This window comes from Haliotis cracherodii, unplaced genomic scaffold, assembly GCF_022045235.1.
Source record: "Haliotis cracherodii isolate W230 unplaced genomic scaffold, xgHalCrac1.p SCAF_9, whole genome shotgun sequence".
NCBI classification, from domain to species: Eukaryota; Metazoa; Mollusca; class Gastropoda; order Lepetellida; family Haliotidae; genus Haliotis; species Haliotis cracherodii.
The window spans coordinates 45,460,246-45,482,921 of NW_027266343.1; the positions used below are offsets into that span (position 1 = coordinate 45,460,246).

Genomic DNA, 22,676 nt, shown 5'->3' on the forward strand with positions numbered 1-22,676 from the left:
GTGTTGACATAATCAAGAATATTAGTATATATACAAGGCTCCATCTTTGGTGTATCATACATTCTCACTGTGTCCTAGACAGAAGCAGAAACGATGAAAGTTGTGTTGTTTGTGTGTATGTTGACCGTGGTCACTGCTGGAGAGGCGGACACGGAGGTAGGCTGTTTTTTGTTTCTTCTTCTTCTTCATTTCTAGTATTTATCTGGCGATTGATGAAAGTCTGTAGACAATTAGAAAATATAAGAAATATCATGTAAATTCTGACAATGAATTTATGGTTCTAAAACTGCTTTCTTTCATAATGTTCAAAGCAACAGGAGGCCTACGCTTTTTGAAATTATCACATCTGTTTTACCCTTGGCTGATTATTTAACCTGTGTTTACTCATTTCCTTATAGGTAAACAACATCAATTCCGTCATTGAGCACCGTGAGTATAGTGTTTTGAAAATAATGAACCAAATCTTGACAAGCAATAGTGAAGGATGTAATAATACTATTTTATTTCCTTCTGCTTGGGTGTAACTCACTCAACTGGCATCATGCTACATGCTGAAATAAAGAGATATCGGTTACTATTATATTAAGTCCTTCAATGCACTGACGTACATTTTGTGATATCAATTTTACTAAATTTAATTTGAATGTTTTAATGTACGGATATTATATTTTGTGATACTAGCTGTTTGACTAAACTACTTTTCCTTCAGTCAAGGCAATACAATCAGATCTGGTTCTGTTTGGAATGGACCATAAGACCAACAAGAAATTCCCTGACGATGTCACTGATTTGTCAAAAATGAACAGTAAGTTCACCCCAGGTACAATGTTACAAGTCGAGATACACTTTTGATGTAACGATGGTTGGAGATAATAATGTTGTCTTGAATTCTAAGATTGAAAGGGATATACAGACATAAGATGAGTTAATATGGTTTTGGACATACCCTGAACGATGCACATGAAATCTTTCTAACTTGGTTTGATACTGCCAGATAGTTTCATATACCCAGTTTAACACCAATAAGCAGAACACAATATGGGGTGGCGGAGTATGAATGGTTTTTCGATTGCATTCATAATCCATGACAGCCCTATTTCTCTATACTGATGTTCAAACTTACTTACATATTAGATTATGTTGCTGGTGCGACACAAACTTCACCAACGACTTCGGGTGACCACCAAAGAACAGTTGATGGACAAACGATGCAGAGAGAAAAAAGAATAATGGACATCATGTTCAAACTCCTGCATGGTAAGAAGTCTCATTGTTCTGCAATATCGACATCACTATCTATGACGACATAGATCTCCTCAGACGACATCAGCATATCATTAGATCCGAACGCAGCATCTGCTACTAATACTTCTATATATGGAAACCTTCGTTTGTAGGTGAGAGTTCAATGTATTTGATCCTTACACCAATTATCGTTAGATTTCATTACCATTCACTTTTACAGATGGCGCCCTATTGACTGCAAACAAGACGCCCGCTACCGGACAATGGACGGAAGTTGCAACAATGCTCGCTGGCCAACCTTGGGATCCACCAACCAACTATTCAAGAGATTTATTGATCCTGCATATGATGATGGTAAAGAGCAGGTTTTCTTCTGTTATCATATTGATATAAGAACTTGAAAATCATTATTTCATGCTAATAACCATGGCAATTCATTCATAAACCAGACCGTTTGATAGCAAGTCTTGTAATTATTCCAATGGGGACATTTAGTTATACCCTTTCAATATCACAACTAACCATGCGCAAGGGAACTTTTAAAGAAAAAGGTTTGGCTTTCCAGGCAAGTTCGTTCCCCGAATGAGAGGCGTTGATGGTTATCCCCTTCCCAGGCCACGTGCCATCAGTGTGACCGTGCATCCGGAAGTTGACAGTCCTTCTGACGACACACGGTGATGGTGATGCAGTGGGGGCAGTTTGTGGACCACGACCTCACCGGAACTCCCCTCCATGCAGGTAGGTGCCAAGTGGCCAAAACTCTCTGACTACCTAAGTCACCAGAAGTGTGATGTTGAAATCAGACAAACTGTGATGTATTTGTTTTTGTAATCCATATTTTTCGAACCTATTTTCATCATAACGCTATGCATCTTAATCTTTGTATTAACTTTACAAATCCTCATATTCTTTCAAGGTGATGTTCACTCCAAATGTTGCGATGGTCACACTACTGGAGAGATGCATTCTGATGTACAAGCTGGGTAAGCAATCAACATTCTACATTTTCCACACTTAATCATTCTGTTTCGGGTAATCAAAATTACTGGTCGTCATATTTAAAATGAATGAATGATAAAGAACAGACTTTGAATTTACGTGGCATTGTAGACATTATTATAATTCGGATGAAAGAGACAAAACCCTTTCCATCATCATAAACCTCTACTGTAAGATCCCGAGTACATCACATGCATGTACTTATGCATCATACGCATTATTATGACACTGTTTGATTGGAACAAGGAAACATGTTAATTCTTTTGCTGTTTTGCTGTTGCAGCGGCCCTTGTTTCCCAATCACCATGCCAGTAAATGAAGGACATTTCCAAAAGAACTGCATGGAGTTCAAAAGATCAGCCCCAGCACCTGGAAGGAGTGAGTATATGAATACTAAGCTGTGAAGATAACCTCAACTCAATATTGGGTTGTTCAGTCATTATTTATCTGTTCTTTCTAACACAACGTATTAAGTAACGAAGCCATAAACAAAACTGTATGATTATACCCATGTTTAATTGAAAACCATGTCACTACTCGAGAACAGTTGAACCTACTGACGTCCTTCGTGGACGCTTCTAACGTGTACGGCCTCAGTCAGGATCAGATCAATCACCTTAGGAATGGACGTAAGTCAGGCAATATTTAGTAATAAATTATAATTCGTTATAAAAGAAATATGTTACATTTTGAGAGTAATTTGTACATACAAATTAATGTCGTCATTCAACTTTTCAGCCTTCATGAAAATCAAGGGAGATAACTTGTTGCCATAATCCAACCAAGGCAACTGTCGAACAAGCAATACCAACGAATGGTGTTTTGAAGCTGGTAAATACAACTTATTAATGTATTCGAAGTAATATTTTCAGAGTGTGTTCATAAAGTACTTCACACATGACTATTTTGTACAATTTGAAATGATATGGATAATCTATTTCACAACATTGTCACAACTTCTTTATAACTTCATCATCAGGTGACGACCGTGTGAACGTGTTCCCTGGTCTGGCCGTGCTACACACCGTGTTTGTCCGAGAACACAACCGTCTTGTCAAAGAACTTGCTGATGTCATGCCATCGACCACTCCTGATGATGTCTTGTTTGAGGAGGCCAGAAAGATTGTGTCAGCCATCATCCAACAAGTCACCTACCGCGAATGGCTGCCCATTATTGTTGGGCCCTTGGCAATGAGGAAGTACAGACTGACCCCTGACTTCAGCTTCAGGTACAACATCACCCAAAACCCCACCATCTACAATGTTTTTGCCACCGCCGCCTTCAGATACGGCCACTCCACCATTCCACGTTTCCTGACCCTCGGAGATCGAAGTGTACCAATAGAAGAACTCTTCAACAGACCTTTTGAGGTCATCAAAGATCTGGACACCGTGCTGAAGGCTATCCTCAAGGACAGACATCAAGAGGTTAACCGCTTCATCAACAGTGGGATGACTTAGCATTTGTTTGAGACGTCGGGGAATAAAGGCTTTGACATCGTGTCCTTGAATATTCAGAGAGGTCGTTACCATGGCCTGCCATCATACAACAACTTCCGCAAGGCATGTCAGCTATCGGAAGTGACTTCATTTGATGACAGTGTATTTGGTAAAGCAGGACCTGCTTTGAAAAGTGTATACAGGATTGTGTAATTCAATTTACTCTTATACAGAATTAGTGTACTCTGTGTACAGAATTAGTGTAACAAATATATAACATAAAGATACTTTAACTCTTCTCTGTCATTTCTCAAAATCTCCTTACGTGTGTGTATTCTTGCTTCAGTTCCCCTGATGACATCGACGTATTCACCGGTGCAGTAGCTGAACAACACGTGCATGGCGGTGCAGTGGGCCCCCTCCTCGCTTGTCTGATTGGTCAACAGTTTCATGATCTGAAATATGGCGACTCTTTCGGGTTCGAAACACCTCACCCAAGAAAGGGTTTTACACCAGGTACTGTCAAATCTGTTAAGATTTCTGCGTGCTTGTATGGTTTGTTAACATATTTTTTTATGTCACTATATGTACTTATTAGATAACTTAACATACCTTTAAGATGAAAATGCTATACAATTTTGTTTGACGTTTCATTCAATTCATCAAAATGTTTTACTGTTTGATTGACAATAGTTTGGATACTCTCTTGTTCTCCGAAGTGATTGTACATATAAACAATAATGGCATTTTCTATTTCAGGACAACTGTCTGAGATCCGACGAATGCGCTTTGCCAAAATTCCGTATAGGAATTCAGGAGTGAAATCCATTCAAAGAGATCCTTTTACAGTATACTCAAAAGAAAGGTTGGGAATGTAAACATCTAGTTCTATTATTTGGTATATTTGGCGTATTTCATTACCTGTAGTTACGTAATATGTCATCAAAATGTATATCAGTGAACCATAGTCATAATTATATCCTGGATCCATGTACAGCGTGTGACACACTTTGAATATGCTATATTAAGGCTCATTCAGGTATATAGGATACGAATGTCAAACCTGATCATATAAAGTATGCTCATATGTTGATATTGTAATGGGATGATACATTTTTGTATTTCAAAGCAATCCTATGATACCCTGCAACGATCTTCCAACAATCGATTTAGCCAAATGGCGGAGATGAGAAGTTGCTTCGCCTGCCCTTAGGTTCAACAAAAGCCCTGAAGACTTCAAACATAACATTTTCTTGGTATAAGGTGTTCCAACATGTATAGCCCACACTACTGGTCCTGTTTTGTAAGATATATAAATCACTGAATACATTACATTTCTCACATTTTTGTTCAATTGTTTTTAATAAGTATATTTAAGTATGGCATAATGCTGAAATTATTAACTAAAATATCAGATAAATCAAGTGACACTAACAAAGCATTCAATCATAGTATACAAGTAGCCATTGTATGATGTTCAATTTTTCTTAGATTAATATTGGCAGTATATGTTTATGGTTTTGTATAATTTATTCGTATAAGAGCATAAACATATTGTACATGTATGACTTGGACTATTTCATAGATCTATAAAGGGGATGTATTTTATTTTACGTCATTGTATGATATTGTATAATATATTGTTGATGTGGTGCTCAAAGCAACTATCAATATATGTGTGATCATGTGTGAAAATTCGTGTTATATGTTTAATAGAAACAATATTGAACAATACTTGTATTCAAACATATATTGCATTTAATTGTATTTGTTAGTTTCGCAATTGTTTTGTAATAAATACGTTCTCTTTTGCATTTCTGTTTCATGGTATCCTAATTTGTAGGTTCAGTGTCATTTATCCACCGTTTGGCAGGCTCATTGGCACATTGATACGTTTCACATTTGTGTTAATATTTGGTACCCTGACATTGTATCCAGGTGCTAGATACATATTGTTTCTAACAATACATTTTCCAAACACATCTCATTATTCCGAGCAAAGCTTCCTGTAATTGTATTGCTCACATTGTCCCAGACAGTGCTTCCTATACATGTATTACACTTCCCATTTTCGCCGCCAGTGCTTCCTACACACGCAAATAGTTCGCATTGTCCCATACAGTGTTTCATTTATATGTATATAATTAAATTTTCCTTGTGTTCATTGAAATCCCTGCATTCTGATCAGCTGAATTGGTCACGTGTTATTGCATTCATTCCCAATGAATTTAAAAAATTAAGCCACGAAGCGGACTACTTTTATAACTACGGGGTGTCGGTGAATCCCAAAATTATTGTTGAGCAAATCCCTTCTGCGCATGTGCATCGTGATGCACAAGGCATTTAGCGAAATCCATGCATATTCATTGTCCAAGCAACCCTTTGAGACAGAAGGCCGAGAAGGAATGAGCAAACGTGCAGGCTCGCTCGACTGATTTGTTCCCGCTCGCCTCGGTTCCACAACTTTCATGTCTTCGGGTTTCCTTTCTAACTAGCATTTTTTCAACTGTGTCTACCCGTTCTCAGGAAATTAATGTTCGAATCTGGGGGAAACTGACCATGTCATTTTGAAACAGCCGCCTTCTCCCGGACATATTTCTTCCGGTTCGTTACATTCTGACTATTGCGGTTTTTCTCAGCTCTTGCTTTGATTGACAGGTCCAATGAACTTTGTTTTATTCTACTCTCCGTTCATTGGCTATTGACTTTGTGGGCGTGTGCATAAATTAAACAATCACCCGATTCATGTCACGCCACACTATGTATTCCTATTCCTGGAAAGTTTATCAATCTCGTCATTTTTGACTGCTTTGATATAAATAAAGTTTTGGTTAAACTATTTATGTTTTCGTTGTCGAATTTAATTGTAAGCATTGACTGTGCATTTGATTCGGTTCATTGGGGATTCATACAGTTTGCAAATCGGTTTTTCGATTCATACTTCAATGAACCAAACAAAATACACAGTCAATCCTTAAATATTCTTCATATTGTCCCAGATAATGTTTCCTGGAAGCTTGCTGAAAGTGCACATTACCGTCTCTTCCTGTCGGTTTCCAATTCACTTCTGGGTGACACAGCATGTAATATGTGTTTCATTGCTGGACAGGACCAAAGCCCTAGAAACTCGCACAAGTCAAGCCGCTAAACACGATCATCCATCCATTCAGTTTACTTAACATCGCTTGATATAGGACCTGTGCTTTGTACACAGGACGACGTACCACAAATGTGAACTATATGTAGGGTAATAATGTCAAAAAGTCCAGCATTTCAAGCTGGTCATTGCTGGGACAAACTCTGGAAGCCGAAACAGACATTTCCACAGCAACTGAGTAGGGATGGGTAATATCAGTAGCATATGGATATCTTTTGGAAGTGGCAAACAATTCAGATATTTGGCTGTTCATGTCCTTGTCGGATTCCAAGGACCAGAGAAAAAGCCTGTTCACTTCGAGCTTTTCTGGCTGTGTCCAGACATTTTTGTGCTTGGAAAAGCAGTATGACAGCGTGGGAGACACTGAATGATAACAACTGAGGCTTTCAGTCTCATTGATGATGTACTTACCGAACAAGATGTGAAAAACATGATGCAAGTTCTTCAGCATTGTGTGGTCTTCATGTATGATCAGGCCAGTATCTGTACAAGAGTTGATGATCAGTTGATTCCTTCCTCCGACATCAGCTGTTTTGCACCAACATGTCAAAAGAGTTATATTTCAAGCTGGTCACTGTTGGTGCGAACTCTGGAGGCCGAAACAGGCATTTCCAAAACAATGTGTAATATCAGTAGCACATGGCTATGCACCTTTGTGGACTACACTACCACAAGCTTCTAAGTCATGACAATAGCTTCTGAGATGTAGTTGTAAGTACGAGAGAGGGTGCAAAGCAAGGTGGGACTGTGTTGTGGCACATTTGATTAGTACACCACTTTGCAAATATGATCACAAGCCAACCAGAACATTAGCCATGTACCCGCATATATTGATAGATACCAATGTTATTCTATAAACATTCTGTTATTTATCATATGAGTATACAAAACTGGTTTATTTTATTGGCTTTAATGATGCGTCTTCACACTTTAGATTCCCTAAATCAAATAGTCTACTAAAATAGTTATTTTCTTTAAAGATGTAGTGTTGGGTAAATACATTCCAAAATGTTCATTTTTTCATGATATATTTAGATTGTGGGTCATGCTCAAACGAGATATACAGAATTTATCAGGTATCAGAATTTAATTCCTCCAAGGCGACCATATTGGATTTTTTTGGTTGGCCCATATCTGAAAATATTTAGACTGCCATTACCTACAACTGTGCCGACCTTTTCACAAAACGGGTCCACAACAGGTGCTTATCTTTTATTGACTCACTATACAAAGTCCTGACATATATTCTGGATAAAAGACTACAGCCCTGGTGAGACATTGATAATATTATACACGAATCTCAAGCGGACTCGGATATTTAACTATTGATTACATTTTCAACTTACAGGCAGTTGCACAAAAACTAAGATTAGATTTTACATCATCTTCTTTGACTTTTCAAAGGCATTTGATAGAGTTAATCATGAAGTTTTATTAAAGAGTTTGAGAAGAGTAGTTCTTAAAGTCAAATAACACGTATGTATGTATTCCAATCTATCAGCATGTGTAAGGAATCCAACCGGTTTATCTGATTACTTTAAGTCTGACGTGGGAACCCGTCGGGGATGTGTCGTAAGCACCAAACTTGTTATCAACTTTCTAAATGAATTAATATCTGATCCGGAGAAGAATGGTAAGAATAGAGCGGCTGACTTTTCAAATACTTTGGCTTTTCTATATGCAGATACTGCTTTACAATTACAAAATAAAATAAGTGTTTTAGAATTTCTTTTTGTGTGTGATTCTTCAATAATGCAAGTGAATTTAAGTAAAACCAAAATAATTGTCTTTAGAAGAAGGGGACCTTCAAGGAACTCTGAGCAATGAACATAAAAGGCAGACGTCTTGAAGTTGTTAACTTCTACAGATATTGACAGATAGTTTTTACCCCTAAATTATCATGGAGTAAAATCTTTAGCTGTCACACTTCACAAGGCAAGCAATCACTCATCAACATCAATAATTATCAAAAGAAATTTGGATATTTGTCATACGAAGACACCTTAAAAACATTTGAGGGTGTGACAGTTCCAATATTGTGTTCTGAAATCTGGGGAACTTCATATGACAAGGTTTTGGAAAGTATACAGACTTTATTCTGCAAAAGACTTAATAAGAATACTCTTAATAACAAGATTCTTGGAGAGTGTGTCAGACTGGCAGACAATGTATTTATATGACAATAGCAATTAAATACAGACCTAAATTGATTCACCTCAACAATAATAGACTACTATATGAGATTTACATTATACTTAAATCTATTGGTTATGCTGGAAGACACACGTGGGTTACTTAAATAAAAAAATATATTGTATTTTGCCCAGGATTTTGTATACTCTGGATTCAGCAGAACATTATAGATGTTGATATGTTTTATGCGAATTTAAACAAGGCTCTCCAACAATTGATACCATCCTTGGAAGGTTCATCGACTTGCAGCTACTATGAACAATACATATCACTTCTAATAATAATAATTATAATACTGAATCGTGTGTAACAATGAACATACCTCAATATATTAAGTTGCATTTATCAAAATTTATAAGTAGTAATTTTGGATTATATGTTGAGATTGGAAGACACGATAATATTCCTCATGATGAAATATGTTGCGAATTTAGTTTGAAGAAAAATAAGATGATTTTAGAAGACGAATACCATGTGATGATGATGCAAATGTTACTCCCAGCTGTTTATATAGGTATTGATATTCCCTGTCATCAAATGATCGATATATGGTCGTCTTTGAGTGAAAATAACTACAATTGATATCATTATTCCACATAGGACATTTAATGATGTGACTATTGTCATTCATTATCCAGTTGTCAATGAACACGATGAGCAGTTGTCGTGAGTTGGTGCTCTTCCATTAATCTGATTCGTTCATACGATAAGAATATAGTTTATTGTTGCGTCACACGACATACCGTTATCATGTGCACATAGTAATACATGCATCTATTAAATATGTCAACATAGATGGTGAATTGTCCAACCAAAATGGCCCAAGAGACACATAAATGCAAATAATTTCCTACTTTGAAGTTTACACCGTTTCTTTCATGCTGAGGGGTAGTCACGTGATCTGATGTTTGGAGTTCACATACCTGTGAACGGACACAAATAATGTTCACACGATGTGAACAATCTTTTGTGAAATTGATCGTGTGAACTTTTGCCGGAACTACTTTCCGGGGTTTCCCCGACTTTTCGATCGGTGTTTACGATCAACTCGTTTTTCGATTTTCTTTTTAATCCCTGCATTTATCAGCAATATAATTAATTTAGTATTTTTGCCTGGTCTTGTAACATATCATCTGGCTTACAAATGAATAAATGCTTTGGTTCTGGTGTTTGATGTCTAGCTGCTACATGAAACCGAATGGATTGTCCTTACGGTGATTTGGATATGGAATGGCTATCTTTCAATACTAATAATGCAAGTAAAGAAAATTAATCCTGTAAAAATTACTGAGGTGAACGAAATTGATTTATTGAGCGATATTGACTTTGATTCCTTGTTTTCGGAAATGACAGGAATCTAGCAACAATGAAAACAATGAAGTACCCTGCTCAGATGTGGCCGCTGACACAGAGCAAACGCGACTGTTCCTGATCAATCCCAAATTAAAACCCGATTCACTATCGCATCGGGAAAAAAAGCTTTTGAGAAACCATAAAACATCAACATAAATTTAAAAAACCTCAAAACCTTTGCCTGTTTTACCGATTGGTCAACGGAGACGAGAAAAAATCCGTAGACGGAATTAGAAATCTACTATTCCGGTTTCTGAGTTCGACCTTCTCCGTGCATTCTAGGTCAAGAAGAGGCGGCACATGAGGAGTGACGGGGCACAGAAATGAAGCTGGTCATACAGTAGGTGACAAGAAACACCAGCTAATTTAGCAAAGTATTACAACACACGCGACAAATCCCAAACTCCAAATATAACACACCCTGACGTTGAAAATTAACACAAAACACGCAAGTTTCAGAGCACTCGGTTCAATCCCCACCAGTCCATTCCGCATCGTCGGAATTGGTTTGCAATTATCCAAACACAAGCAACACATCCATAAATCGGTAATATTCCCAATTTGCTAGTGCTATGAGAGGGTTCAAACGTCGGGTTGTTTTCCATAACTGCTCCATAAACGTCATTTTCAACAGCATGTAATTATAAATTTCATCCTCATGCTCCCGTTCGACTCCAAATGCTCCTCTTTATAAACTTATGTGATGTCATATATAAATCAGCGCTAGAAGGTTGACCTCGCCTCGGTGCATCGAGGCCATGTTTATATTTTTGTTCATCTTCCTGTAACCTATTTTTAAGATTTGATTTATCCCAAATATTGTTTGTAAATTTGTTCAGAGAATGAAATTATGTTGACATATTTCTAGATTATATTGTATATATTCAAAGAACTATATTTCTTTGCATTACTGAGTATGAGTGGGGAAACGTATGTGACCGAGAGCCGGCAAATACTCGCAAGTTCGGAGGTTCACACAGTTTATTAACCAGCGCTATTAAATCGTTCACACTTCAATGAACCCATCCAAACTGACGTTCAATTCTTAAGTAAATGCATATATATACATATATATAATTTATAAAACGGAAAGACAGTATAATGACCACTTCCGCATTCATCAATGTGTTTGCTTACATTTATACAACGTAATTTGTATCTAGAATTTGTTGTCTGCGTACACTGATTGGGTCTTTTAGTTGCATATCAGTTTCTCCAATATAATGCTCACCACATCCCGCACATGTTAAAACATATATAACATCTTTACTGCGACAATTCATGTTGTTTTTAACAGTAAATAGTTTATCGTGGAAAAAAAATAAATTTACAGTCTTCAATTATTATTGGGCAAGCTCCACATCGAGGTGTGTTACACTTTGTTACACTGACGGTATTTGCATTTTGTGAGTATTTGGATGGACAAAGAACTTAAACTTGAACTTTGAGATTTTTAGGCTGTCTGGTACTGCGTATAAGTTTACAGTTAGTTAAAGATGTTTTCACAGTTTTACTTTGCTGTAAAATTGGAAAAATTGGCTTTTATAACGGGCATTACTTTACAGTTTCGAGGATTGTAGGTACACACAAATGGAACAATGTCCGTGTCTGTATCTGTTTCTTTTGTTTTCATTAATGTTTCTCATGGAATTTTCATTCCTTTATTTACAGCGTCTTTAACCACTCCACATGGATATCCTTGTAGTTGGAGATATGTCTTTAATTCTTTTAATCCTCAGTTTCTTGTGTCCACATCCGAAACAATAGTACACACTCTTCTTGCCATCGAATATGGAATATTAATTTTAGTGTGCCGTGGATGACATGAATTGAATTGTAGGTATTGATGCGTGTCCGTCGGCTTGTAGTAAATATTTGTTTTCAGTTGGCCGCCTTGCTTAATAACATTCGCGTCCAAAAATGAAATCTCTGAAATTGTGGTCACATTTCATAGAGAATGCAATCAGAGGATGGATCGAATCCAGAGTCTTCCGGAAATTGAATAACTCTTTCACTTTACATCCACCTAATATTCTGCTTTGGAATATAACATTTCTTCTAAGTATCCCATTACCAGAGTGGAGTGCTTTAGAGGGATACAGATGCATATGTAGGTTGCGCCACGAAGCAATGATTGTATTATATGAGAGTGGATAGATCGGGCATGGTTCTTACATATTTGGACAGCCATGTTTTGCCGAATAAACAAACACAGATTATCCCGTAATCCGCTGATGCTGATGATAATCCGTAATAAGTTTACATCTTGTTTTCACAACAAATCCGGGATTATATCAATGAATAGTGTTGATGTGGGCGTGTCGTCATCAACTGTAATTGAGTGGTGTGATAATGATGAGACAATTGGTAATCCGCTTCTCATCAGGAGTTGTTCTTGACATGCTTTGTAGACAAGTGTTGGGACGCATTGAAATAATTACCACATTTTGTATCTGGAGGATTTTCTAGTCCCCGCGTGTAATGAAATAATACATACAGGGTCAACTTTTGAAAATAATTGTCCATCATCGATATTGCTAATAGGAACTGACAATTCAATGTAATCGTAAATTTTCCACTTTATCATAAACACGAAGTCCAGTCGTACATTTTATGTTGTACACACATATCTCAATTATAGTTCTGGAAAGTTAGTACTGGTTGTCAACGTTGATATATGAAACAGTCAGTATGTATGTTTCATCGAGTATGGATAAGCGAATCTTTGGCAGATAACATGGGCACGTGATACTTGAGACATATATTGGATACCACTACTAAAACAACAACAAACTACCACTACTTCTGCTATTTTTACTTCTACTACTACTACTACTACTACTACTACTACTACTACTACTATTACAACTACTACTACTACTACTACTACTACTACTTGAAAACATCTCTGTGTAAATAAAAATGAATTAACCGCACTTAGCAGTATTCAAGCTATATGACGGCAGTCTGTAAATAATTGAGTCTAGACCAGACAATCCAGTGATTGACATTATGATCATCGATCTATGCAAAAGGGAAACGATGACATGCATCAATTATGTCAGCGAGCCTGACCATCCGATCATGTTAGTCGCCTCTTACGGAATAAGAAAGAGATGGTGTATTGAAAATATGTCCTCAAGTATATTATGAGAATGATTAAAATTACAGTAGCAAGTTAAAGTGAATATACTGATTAGATCCTTGTGATGTTCAAGCTAAAAGAACTACATATCTGAAGGGAAGGGTCACGTGACATATTTTGTGGAGAAGTTCCTTAGAGATTGTTGGATACATTAATTATTTTATTAGTTTCTTAGGTCAGTTAACAAGAAACTTATACTTTCTCCAGTTTCAGTTCTTAGTTTTACATTACTATGACATATAATCATAACAATGCATGTCAATAATACCTTCTGATGAGAAGCAGTTTACCAACTGCCTCGTTATTGGTGTTTATACACCACACCAAGAACAATGGCGGTGATGACGCTGCTCCTGGATAATCAGCCACATAATCCAAAATGTTTAGTTCCCCCATGTAGATGTCGGATTATACCCACCAGGGGAGAGTGAATTAAAGGGTAATCTGTATTGATTTAATCCAGGAATATGAGTATAAATACACGGTCCCATCTTTGTTGTATCAGACATTCCCACCTTTGTACTGGACAGAAGCAGAAACGATGAAAGTTGTGTTGTTTGTGTGTATGTTGACCGTGGTCACTGCTGGAGAGGCGGACAAAGAGGTAGGTTGTTTTTGGGTTCTTCTTCTTCTACTTTTTCTTTTTATTCTTCTTCTCATTATCGGTATTAGTATTTATCTGGCTATTGAATGTCTGTAGAAAATCAGTACATATAAGAAATGTTATGTAATTTCTTACTATGGTCTTATGGTTCTAAAACTGCTTTCTCTCATCATGTTCAAACTTATGTGTGACCAATGGTGTTTGAAATTATCACATCTGTTTTACCCTAGACCGATTATTTAACCGATGTTCACTCATTTCCCTATAGGTAAACAACATCAATTCCGTCATTGAGCAATGTGAGTATAGTTTTTTAAAAATAATGAAATAAATCTTGACAAGCAATAGTGAAGGATCGAATAATACTATTTTAGTTCCTTCTGCTTGGGTGTAACTCACGCAACTGGGATCATGTTACATGCTGAAATAAAGAGATATCAGTTCTAAACATGCCAACTTTCTACTAACTATTATGCTTAGTCCTTCAATGTAGTGACGTAAATTTTAAAATGAATTTTACTAAATATAATTTGAATGCATAAAAGTATAGATATTATATTTTGTTTAGCTGAGCTTTTTAAGTAAACTACCTTTCCTTCAGTCCAGGCAATACAATCAGATCTGTTTGGAATGGACCGTGAGACCAACAAGAAATTCCCTGACGATGTCACTGATTTGTCAAAAACGAACAGTAAGTTCACACCGGGTACATTGTTACAAGTCGAGATACACATTTGATGTAACGATGGTTGGAGATAATAATGTTGTCTTGAATTCTAAGATTGAAAGAGATATACAGACATAAGATGAGTAAATATGTTTTTGGATATACCCTGAACGATGCACATGAAATCTTCTTAACTTGGTTTGATACTGCCAGATTGTTTCACATACCCGGTTTAACACAACTAGACAGAAGAAAATATAGGGTGGCGGAGTATGAATGTTTTTTTCGATTGCATTCATAATCTATGACAGCCCTATTTCTCTATGCTGATGTTCAAACTTACTTACTTACCTATTAGATTATGTTGCTGGTGCGAAACAAACTTCAACAACGACGTGGGGTGACAACCAAGGAACAGTTAAAGGACAAACGCTGGACAGAGAAATCAGAATAATGGACATCATGTTCAGACTCCTGCATGGTAAGAAGTTTAATGTTCAACATTAACGGCATCACTATCCATGATTTGGCAACTGGTTTAACTGACAAATCTGATCATACTGTAAATACATTGAATTGGTCACTACTTTAGTCCAGTTTTCATTATATTGTGAAGAATTATACCATGCTTTAGATACTCACTTTGTTTTGAAACAATATAACTTATATGTGTATACTTCAAAGGATTTATTGCATATGAGACACACCGATTACAAATTCTATTTATTTGAAAGAAATATTTTGCTGATACGCGTCTTCAAACATCATTAGACACTTTATAACATCAACTTTGTTCAGATAGTGCGACCTTTGATCAGAATTCCGAAGTAAAATTACACTGAAATTGTCCCATGATAGTAAACAGTGTGTTGATGCCTTTACTTTGACGTAGGTGATGACGAAGACAAGTATGTTGTTTGTACACTGGCTGACGCCGCCGAGACGTCTCAGATCTCCTTAGACGACATCAGCACATCCAAGTATCAAGACAAACACACCATCAGGTCAGTTTCGCACTAATTCTCATCTATGGACACCTTCGTTTGTGGTTGTGAGTTTAATGTAGTGGATACCGACACCAATTACCATCAGATTTGATAACATCATTTACTTTCTCAGACGGCGCTCTATCGACTGCAAACAAGACGCCGGCTACCGGACAATGGACGGAAGTTGCAACAATGCTCGCTGGCCAACCTGGGGATCCACCAACCAACCATTCAAGAGATTTATTCATCCTGCATATGATGATGGTAAAGAGCAGGTTTTCTTCTGATATCATATTGATAGAAGAACTTAAAAATCATTATTTCATGCTAATAACCATGGCAATTCATTAATAAACCAGGCCGTTTGATAGCAAGTCTTGTAATTATTCCATTGACATTTAGTTATGCCCTTTCAATATCACAACTAAATATGCGCAAGGGAACTTTTAAAGCAAATGTTTGGCTTTCCAGGCAAGTTCGTTCCCCGAATGAGAGGCATTGATGGTTATCTCCTTCCCAGTCCACGTGCCATCAGTGTGGCCGTACATCCGGGAGTTGACAGTCCTTCTAACGACCACACGGTGATGGTGATGCAGTGGGGGCAGTTTGTGGATCATGATCTAACCGGAACTCCTCTTCATGCAGGTAGGTACCAAGTGGCCAAAACTCTCTGACTATCAAAGTGACCAGAAGTGTGATGTTGAAATCAGACAAACTGTGATATATTTGTTTTGTAATCCATATTTTTCGAACCTATTTTCATCATTAAGCTATTCATCTGTGAATTTTACAAATCATCATATTCCTTCAAGGTGATGTTCACTCCAAATGTTGCGATGGTCACACAGCAGGAGAGATGCATTCTGATGTACAAGCTGGGTAAGCAATCAACATTCTATATTTTCAACACTTAATAATTCTGTTTCGGGTAATCGAAATTACTGGTCGTCATATTTAAAATAAAGAACAGACTTTGAAATTACGTGACATTGTAGACATTATTATAATTAGGATGAAGTAGACAAAACCCTTTCCATCACCATAAACCTCTACTGTAAGAGCCCGAGTACATCACATACATGTGCTTGTACATCATAACATAACATAACCATGTTTGATTTGGGGGAAATATCTATTCGTCATATTTGAAATAAATAAATCATAAACAACAGACTTTAAAATTACGTGACATTGTATACATGCTTATAATTAGGATGAAAGGGACACATCCCTTTCCATGATTATAAAAGTCATCATAAGCATGTGTTTGTGTATTATAACATATCATAAACATTATCATAACAAGAAAACATGCTAATTCTTTTGCTATTTCGCTGTTCCAGCGGCCCTTGTTTCCCAATCACCATGCCAGTAAATGAAGGACATTTCCAAAAGAACTGCATGGAGTTCAAAAGATCAGCCCCAGCACCTGGAAGGAGTGAGTATATGAATACTAAGCTGTGAAGGTTACCTCATCTCAATATTGGGATGTTCAGTCATTATTTATCTGTTCTTTCTAACACAACGTATTAAGTAACGAAGCCATAAACATCACTGTATGATTATACCCATGTTTAATTGGAAACCATGTCACTTCCAGATACCCGAGAACAGTTGAACCTACTGACGTCCTTCGTGGACGCTTCGAACGTGTACGGCCTCAGTCAGGATCAGATCAATCACCTCAGGAACGGAGGTAAGTCAGGCAATATTTAGCTATTTATTATAATTCGTGATAAAAGAAATATGTTACATTTTGACAGAATACCCTCGAGAGTAATTTGTACATACAAATTAATGTCGTCATTCAACTTTTCAGCCTTCATGAAAATCAAGGGAGATAACCTGTTGCCAGAATCCAACCAAGGCAACTGTCGAACAAGCAATACCAACGAATGGTGTTTTGAAGCTGGTAAATACAACTTATCAATGTAATCGAGTAATATTTTCAGAGTCTTTCATAAAGTACTTCACATATGACTATTTTGTACAATTTGAAATGATATGGATAATTCATTTCACAACATTGTCACAACTTCTTTATAACTAACATCATCATTAGGTGACGACCGTGTGAACGTGTTCCCTGGTCTGGCCGTGCTACACACCGTGTTTGTTAGAGAGCACAACCGTCTAGTTAAAGAACTTGCTGATGTCATGCCATCGACCACTCCTGATGATGTCTTGTTTGAGGAGGCCAGAAAGATCGTGTCAGCCATCATCCAACAAGTCACCTACCGCGAATGGCTGCCCATTATTGTTGGGCCCTTGGCCATGAGGAAGTACAGACTGACCCCTGGCTTTAGCTTCAGGTACAACTTTACCCAAAACCCCACCATCTACAACGTCTTTGCCACCGCCGCCTTCAGATACGGCCACTCCACCATTCCACGTTTCCTGACCCTCGGAGATCGACGTGTACCAATAGAAGAACTCTTCAACAGACCTTCTGAGGTCATCAAAGATCTGGACACCGTGCTGAAGGCTATCCTCAAGGACAGACATCAAGAGGTTAACCGCTTCATCAACAGTGGGATGACTGAGCATTTGTTTGAGACGTCGGGCAATAACGGCTTTGACATCGTGTCCTTAAACATTCAGAGAGGTCGTGACCATGGCCTGCCATCATACAACAACTTCCGCAAGGCATGTCAGCTATCAAAAGTGACTTCATTTGATGACAGTGTATTTGGTAAAGCAGGAGCTGCTTTGAAAAGTGTATACAGGTTTGTGTAATTTAATTTACTCTTATATGTTAACAGAATTAGTGTAACAAAGATGAAAGATACTTTAACTCTTCTCTGACATTTCTCAAAATCTCCTTACATATGTGTATTCTTGCTTCAGATCCCCTGATGACATCGACGTATTCACCGGTGCAGTAGCTGAACAGCATGTGCATGGCGGAGCAGTGGGCCCTCTCCTCGCTTGTCTGATTGGTCAACAGTTTCATGACCTGAAATATGGCGACTCATTCTGGTTCGAAACATCTCACCCAAGAAAGGGCTTTACACCAGGTACCGATCAAATCTGTTTGTATTTCTGCGTGCTTATATGGTTTGTTAACATATTTTTTTTATGTCAAAATATGTACTTATTAGATAACTTAACATACCTTTAAGATGAAAACGCTATACAATATTGTTTGTGTGACGTTCCATTCCATTCATCAAAATGTTTTGCTGTTTCACTGAAAATAGTGTGGAAAGATACTCTCTGGTCCTCTGAAGTGATTTTACATATAAATAATAATGGCTTTTTTTATTTCAGGACAACTGTCTGAGATCCGACGAATGCGCTTTGCCAAAATTCTTTGTAGGAATTCAGGAGTGAAATCCATTCAAAGAGATCCTTTTACAGTGTACTCAAAAGAAAGGTAGGCAATGAAGACATCTAGCTTCATCATTTGTCAGTAATTAATTATTTTACACAGACAGAACTCATTAACATGCGACAGGGTATATCTGGCGTACTTCATTCAGTGAACATTGATCAGAATTATATCCTGGATCCATTTACACCTCGTGACACTTTGAATGTAACATATTGATGCTCATTCTGTTATATAGGATACGAATGTCAAACCTGATCACATGAAGTATGCTCATGGAAATGTTGCTATCTTAATGGGATGACACAATTTTTGTATTTTACAGCAATCCCATGATACCCTGCAACGATCTTCCAACAATCGATTTAACCAAATGGCGGAGATGAGAAGTTGCTTGACCTGCCCTTAGGTTCAACAATGAACCCGATTACTTGAAACACAAGATTTTATGCGTGTGAGGTGTTCCAACACGTATAGCTCACACTACTAGTCCTGGTTTGTAAGATGTATAAATCACAGAGTACATTACATTTTTGACATTTTTGTTCAGTTGTCTTCATAGTAAATATGTAATGCCAAGAACATTTGGGTATGGCATTTCACTAATAATGCTGGAATTATTAACTGAAATGTCAGTTAACATTATCCCTGATTATAATGCCTACACTTAATCAGAACAAAACAACTTGGTAACCAATTAAGTGAGTGAATCCATCAGTCACATCATCAAAGCGTTTAATCACAGTATACAAGTTGCATTAATATTGGCAGTGTATGTTTATGACATTGTATAATATATTTGTCAAGGGCATAAAACATATTCTACATGTTTGACTTGCACTATTTCATAGATCTATGAAAGAGGTGTATTTTATTCTTTGTCATTGTATGATATTGTATAATATATTGTTGATGTCGTGCTTAAAAATTTGGACCCGTGAAGATTCCGGGGTAGAATAGGTCTTCAGCAACCCATGCTTGCCGTAAAAGGTGACTATGCTTGTTGTAAAAGGCGACTAACGGGATCGGGTGGTCAGGCTCGCTGACTTGGTTGATGCATGTCATCGATCCCAATTGCGTGGATCGATGCTCTTGATATCAATCACTGAATTGTCTGGTCCAGACTCGATTATTTACAGACCGCCTTCATATAGCTGAAATATTGCTGAGTGCGGTGTTAAACAACAAACCAACCAACCAACCAACTTAAAAATTTGAAAATGATATATATGATGTTCAATAGAAACAATATTGAACAATACTTGAATTCTATCATATATCACATTCAATTGTATTTGTTAATTTTACAACCGTTTTGTAATAAACACGTTCTCTTTTGTATTTCTGATTCATGATCTGTTAATTTCTTGGTTTCGCGCATTCATCTACCGTTTGGTTGGCTGATTGGCACATTGATACGTTTCATATTTGTGTTAATGTTTGGTATCATGGCATAGTGTCCAGGTTCTAGATACATATTGTTTCTAACAATACATGTTTCATATACATCTCACTGTTCCGAGCAGTGCCTCCTGTATGTATATAGCTCACATTGTCCCAGACAGTGCTTCCCATACACGTATTACACTTCCCATTTCGCCGTCAGTGCTTCCAACACACGCAAATAGTTCACATTATTCCAGACAGTGCTTCCTATAAATGTACATGTATATACTTTCCACTATCGCTTTCAGTGCTTCCTACAAACGCAGATAGCTCACATTGTCGCAGACAGTGTTTGCTAGACGTGTATATACAATGTAGTTTACATTGTCACAGAAAGTGTTTCCTTTATATGTATATTCTTCATATTGTCACAGATCATGTTTCCCATACGCGAATGATTGTACACATTATCCTCGACAGTACTTCCTATACATGCATAGATGTCTTTTCCACCCAGATAGTGCTTATATATATGAATCAAACATAAAAGATAAAAGATACATTAAATACATTAAACGCACTGAACGTGCTTTAGAGAAATTCAGATGCACATGTAGGTTACTCAACTTACTTACTTACTTACTTTGGAGATTTAACGTGCGCTTTCCGACTGATGCGTATTTCGCACACGGGCCCGGCCAGGCCATTTAATGTGTTTCCGAAAGGGGCGAGGGTGGTGTGTGCATCCCAAGAGGGGGCTTTATGGGTTGCTTATATAGAATCTGGGAATTTTGAGATTTGGAATAGATGCCGATGGGGTTGGGGAGGAGAACTAAGGGGGCTGGGTATTGTGATTGTTTGTTTATGTGATTTTGATTTGGTAGGTTATTATGGTTTTAGATGCGTTTTATTAGTTCCGTTTTGATTAAGAATACGCCTCAGGCCTTGAAGTTTTCTAGTTTATTTTGTGGGTTTAGTATTGCTTCTAGAGTGAGAGCCTTGTTTAGATTGAGGGTGGTTTGTAATGCGGTTCGATGTGTTAGGTAGTGTGTGCAGTGGATGAGTGCGTGTTCTGGGGTTTCTGGTTGTTTGCAGTGTGGGCAGTTACCTGTAGTGTGTTTTTTAAATTTTTTTAGGTGGTTATTTAGGTTGGTGTGTCCTGTTTGGAGTTTAGTGATTACTGTGTCGATTTTTTTTGATGGATGGAGAATTTTTGGTTTGGTTAGTGGTTTGCTGAGCACTCTTTTGATTTGGCTATTTGAGTTTAGATATAGGTTATGCCATTTTTTTGTGATTTTTTGTTTGTTTACACTTTTAATTTCTGATTTTGAGAAGCAATGATTGTATTAATAGTTGACATATGCGGGTGGTTAGATCGTGCATAGTTCTTACATATTTGGACAACCATGTTTGCTATATAAACAAAAACAGATTATCCCGTAATCCGCTAACGCTGATGATAATCCGTGATAAGTTTACATCTTGTTTTCACCACAATTCCGGGATTATATCAATGAATCGTGTTGATGTGGGCGTGTCGTCATCAATTGTAATTGTTCAAAGAGGGGTATAATAATACTGAGACCGTTGGTAATCCGCTTCTTATCACGAGTTGTTCTCGAAAGCTTTGTAGACAAGTGCTGGGAGACACATACATTCCAGTTGTTGCTACGTTTTGTGTCTGGAGGATTTTCTAGTCCCTGCATACAATGAAATAATACATATAGAGTCAACTTTTGAAACTAATTTTCCATTATCGTTCATTTTTTAACAAGACCTGACAATTGAATGTAATTGTTAATTGTACAGGTACTAATAAACACGAATTTGAGTCGTACATTTTATGTGGTACATAAATATCTCGATAATAATTGTAGAAAGTTTGTACTGGTTGTGAACGTTGATACATGCAGCAGTCAGTTTGTTTTATCGAGTACTGAAAGCGAAACTTTGGCAGATGACAAAGGCAAGTGATACTTGAGACACATATTAGATACCACTACTGCAACAGCGCTACTAAAACTAAAACAACAAACTACTACTACTACTACTACTACTACTACTACTACTACTACTTGAAAACTTAGCTGTGTGAATAAAAATGGATTGGAAAGATTTGCTTGTTTGTTTGTTGTTTCACGCTGCACTCAGCAGTATTCCAGCAAAT

The 22,676-nt window shown here is 37.2% G+C and overlaps 1 protein-coding gene and 1 pseudogene across 1 annotated transcript; both read left to right on the forward strand.

Moving 5' to 3' along the window:
* Positions 1 to 93: 93 nt before the first annotated feature.
* LOC139451670 (peroxidase-like) lies at positions 94 to 4,874 on the forward strand (annotated as a pseudogene).
* Positions 4,875 to 14,073: 9,199 nt separating this feature from the next.
* On the forward strand, positions 14,074 to 19,509 carry LOC139451675 (chorion peroxidase-like). The gene is made up of 13 exons (XM_071232995.1): positions 14,074 to 14,136; positions 14,405 to 14,435; positions 15,696 to 15,807; positions 15,923 to 16,056; positions 16,264 to 16,437; positions 16,605 to 16,671; positions 17,136 to 17,230; positions 17,393 to 17,488; positions 17,612 to 17,704; positions 17,855 to 18,518; positions 18,640 to 18,809; positions 19,063 to 19,168; positions 19,449 to 19,509. Exons 1-13 carry the CDS (start codon positions 14,074 to 14,076, stop codon positions 19,507 to 19,509), a joined length of 1,866 nt encoding a protein of 621 aa, XP_071089096.1.
* The last annotated feature ends 3,167 nt before the right edge of the window (positions 19,510 to 22,676 follow it).